Source organism: Myotis lucifugus, unplaced genomic scaffold (assembly GCF_000147115.1).
Source record: "Myotis lucifugus unplaced genomic scaffold, Myoluc2.0 scaffold_617, whole genome shotgun sequence".
NCBI classification, from domain to species: domain Eukaryota; kingdom Metazoa; phylum Chordata; class Mammalia; order Chiroptera; family Vespertilionidae; genus Myotis; species Myotis lucifugus.
In genome coordinates this window covers 251,136-254,537 of record NW_005871665.1, presented here as the reverse complement: position 1 = coordinate 254,537, position 3,402 = coordinate 251,136, and the positions used below count along the sequence as shown (strand labels likewise).

Below are 3,402 nucleotides of genomic sequence, written 5' to 3'. Positions count from 1 at the left end.
GATGGCAGTATATAATAAACATAGACCCACACCACCTGGGGCAGGGAAGTGGGGATGACTGCTCCAGCCCACTGCCCTGCCTCTCTATACTCAAGTTTGCAAAGTATAGGTAACATTTTTCCCAGACAGAAAATGTAAGGCTCTTCTCTCATGTGACTGAACTAAATATCTGAGGTCATCTAGGACTTGCAGTGTGGATGTTGGCAACACAGAATAGAGCCCTCCTGATTCTGGTAGTTACATTCTGCCCCACACAGAGCTTCCAGCCAGATATTCTCAAAGGGACCAGAGGTAGTATAGATCTAGTAGTAGAATAGCAGGCGAAACCTACACCAACGCATTTTCAGAATGTCCACAAGAGGGCACTATTGCAACACCTCCCTGCAGGGAGAGAGCCCTCTAGGTCTATCAATTGGGTCTTTTCAGACTAGAATTGATTACGAGGGTGCTGTTCTCAGAATGTCCACATGAGGGCACTATTGCAACACCTTCCTGCAGGGTGAGAGCCCTCTTCAGTGATGGCGAACCTTTTGAGCTCGGCTTATCAGCATTTTGAAAAACCCTAACTTAACTCTGGTGCTGTGTCACATATAGAAATTTTTTGATCTTTGAAACCATAGTAAAACAAAGACACATATTTTTGATATTTATTTTATATATTTAAATGCCATTTAACAAAGAAAAATCAACCAAAAAAATGAGTTCGTGTGTCACCTCTGACACGCCATCACTGCTAGGTCTATCAGTTGGGTTGCAGAAAGCCGCCAACCTGTGATGTGAACAGCAGCTTTCCTTCCACACTTGTGCTCTTAGTTAGATGCTGCCTATCTCCCTCTTAGCTCATGCATCTCCTTTCTTGGGTAAAATGGGACAAACCAGCACGTACCTTAGTGTCTATGGCTGGCTACAAGCTTATAAGAGAATCTGTCTGGATTTTGAATGAAGACCAATGGGAGTTGAAAGGACTGGGTTCTTACCCAGTTGTTGGCAATGTGACCTTGGGCTCAGGCATATGGGGACAGGGTTCCTGCCATCTCATGGGGCTGAGCTCAGGCAGAAGTAATGGTTGGGGCCGGCTCTGCAGCACAGGTCGGTTCAGCTATCCCAGAACCTTCCAGCCCACAGGGGACTTCACTTCTTCACTCTAGCTTTCCTGCTCCTAAGGCCCTCAGGGACAGCCTGACAGCTAGTTCTCCAAGGGATAGCATTTGACACTTTAAATATAAAAAATCTGCCCTAGCCAGCTTGGCACAGTGGATAGACCGTCGGCCTGTGGACTGCAGGGTCCTGGGTTTGATTCTGGTCGAGGGCATGTACCTCTGTTGCAGTCTCCCCCCTGGTCCAGCCCTGGTCGGGGCACGTGCAGGAGGCAACCAATTGATGTGTTTCTCTCACGCTGATATTTCTCTCTGTCTTTCCCTCTCTCTCTTCCACTCTCTCTAAAAATCAATGGAAAACTATCTTCAGGTGAGGATAAAATTTTTTAAAAAATATGCCCTAACTGGTTTGGCTCAGTGGATAGAGCGTCAGCCTGTGGACTGAAAGGTCCCAGGTTCGATTCTGGTCAAGGGCATGTGCCTTGGTTGCGGGCACATCCCCAATAGGGGGTGTGTAGGAGGCAGCTGATCGATGTTTCTAACTATCCCTCTCCCTTTAAAAAAAAAAAATCAATAAAATAAAAGTGAAAACTCTCCCTTATGCCCAGGAGGTCCACACTCTGTGGGATAAATGGCACTCGCTCCTCACGGTGTGTCCACCAGATGCAGCCGGACGCTTGTTGCCTCTCTTGCCCTGCTCTTTCGGGTATGCTGAGCCCTTTGTCATTTCCCAGGCAAGGTGTTCTCTCCGAGTTGGGACTTTGTACATGCTGGTTCCTTTGCCTTGAATGCCCTTCCACACCCTGACCTCCTAACTCCGTGCAAACCATGTCCTTTCTGTGGCGCCTTCTTCACCCGCTCTGTCATGCTTTTAGTGCAGGAGTCAAAACATATCATTAACATTCACTTGCCACCTGGCTTCCCTCCTTGGGGGCTGCACACACATCTGGCACAAACAGCAGGCCCGGGCAAGCGCGCTCTGTCTGAGGTCTCTGGAGGACCTCAGGAGAATATTCATCAGCTTTCGGCCGCCATGTCTCTCCTCAGGGTCCTGGGCTCCACTGATTGGTCCTGCTGGGGAGGGGTCATTAGTCACTGCAGCTGGTGCTGATGTCACCAGGGCAGGCTCCGCCTGGTTCTGCCGCTTTCCTGGGCTTGGCGCTGATACACAGCTGAGGCCTAGCTGCCATCTCCAGGGGTCACTGCTTAAAGGGAGTGTCCTGCCAAGGCTGGTAGTAACGCCCGTTGTTAGGCACCCGAGGCCCTCTGCACCTGGCCCCTCCTTCCTGTTCTGCTCATGCCTGGCTCACTGGCCGCAGCCTTATCAGGAGCAAAGATCAAGAATAAACCCCGGGAGGGGGCAGGGGAAGGTAAGGCCGGTGCGATGAGCGGAGGGGAGCCTTCCTGCCCACAGGTCTAGAGTCGGAAGGGACCGGGCGGAAGCCGGATCCCTAGCCTTTCCGCTTGTATTTCTGATTACCTGTGGTAACCATTGACCTTTCCCTTTAGGATGGAGCCTTTAAATCAGTGATGTCTAACCTTTCTAGGATCACAGACTCCTTTGGAAAAGCCATGAAAACTATGGACCTTCTTTCCAGAAAAACTGCACAGACGCGGGAAAGTCCGCAGACTCCTGCAGAGGCCTCACGGACCGTCAGCAGAAGTTACCCCGGGGATGTCGAGGATCCAAGTTAAGAATCCGCTTTCAGACAAAACTCTGTCTTCCTTTACGGAGAGCCGGGCCATGGCGCCACGTGCAGTGCCCTGGTGTGAACCAGGGGCCAGCTGGCCAGGAGGCGAGGGCAGCGGTGGCTTTGCGTCACCGCCTGGGCGTCGCGGGAAGGACCCACAGGCAGGTAAGGGCCACCGTGGGGGCGGGAGGCGTCCATCTCCGCGCTGGGCGTCAGCTGGCCATTTGTGCTTCGGGCGCACTTACTGGTTTCTGGGCGCGGCGCCTGCTCCCTGCCTATCCCTCGCCCCCGGGTTTCGGGAGCGAACCCATCCGGGACAGACAGCCGGAGGGCTCCGCGTTCATCGCTGTTACCCCAGAAGCTGGCACGGGTTGGGGTGCAGGCTGGGATGGTGGCCTGGAGCTCCCCGTCCCTCCCCGACGCCCGCCCACCACGCTCTCGCCCCACAGGTGTTCCCAGGACGCCTTCCAAGGGCTGGGCCCTGAGCGGGGCGCTGGCGACGCCAGAGACGGCCCGGGGTCCGAGTCCCGGCCGTGGAGCGCGAGGAGGACACAGCCCGCCGGCCCGGCTGCGTGGGGCTGATCGGCCCGGCGGAGGGGCCCGCGCTCGCACCG

The 3,402-nt window shown here is 54.1% G+C and overlaps 1 protein-coding gene across 1 annotated transcript in view; it reads left to right on the top strand.

Annotated features, from left to right (window-relative positions):
• The first annotated feature begins 2,772 nt into the window (after positions 1-2,772).
• Positions 2,773-3,402, top strand: part of OSBP2 (oxysterol binding protein 2) — a 56,361-nt gene continuing 55,731 nt past the window's right edge. Inside the window, exon 1 of the mRNA XM_023746020.1 lies at positions 2,773-2,953. Coding sequence (XP_023601788.1) covers positions 2,773-2,953 — 181 coding nt within the window. The remainder of the gene's footprint in view (positions 2,954-3,402) is intronic.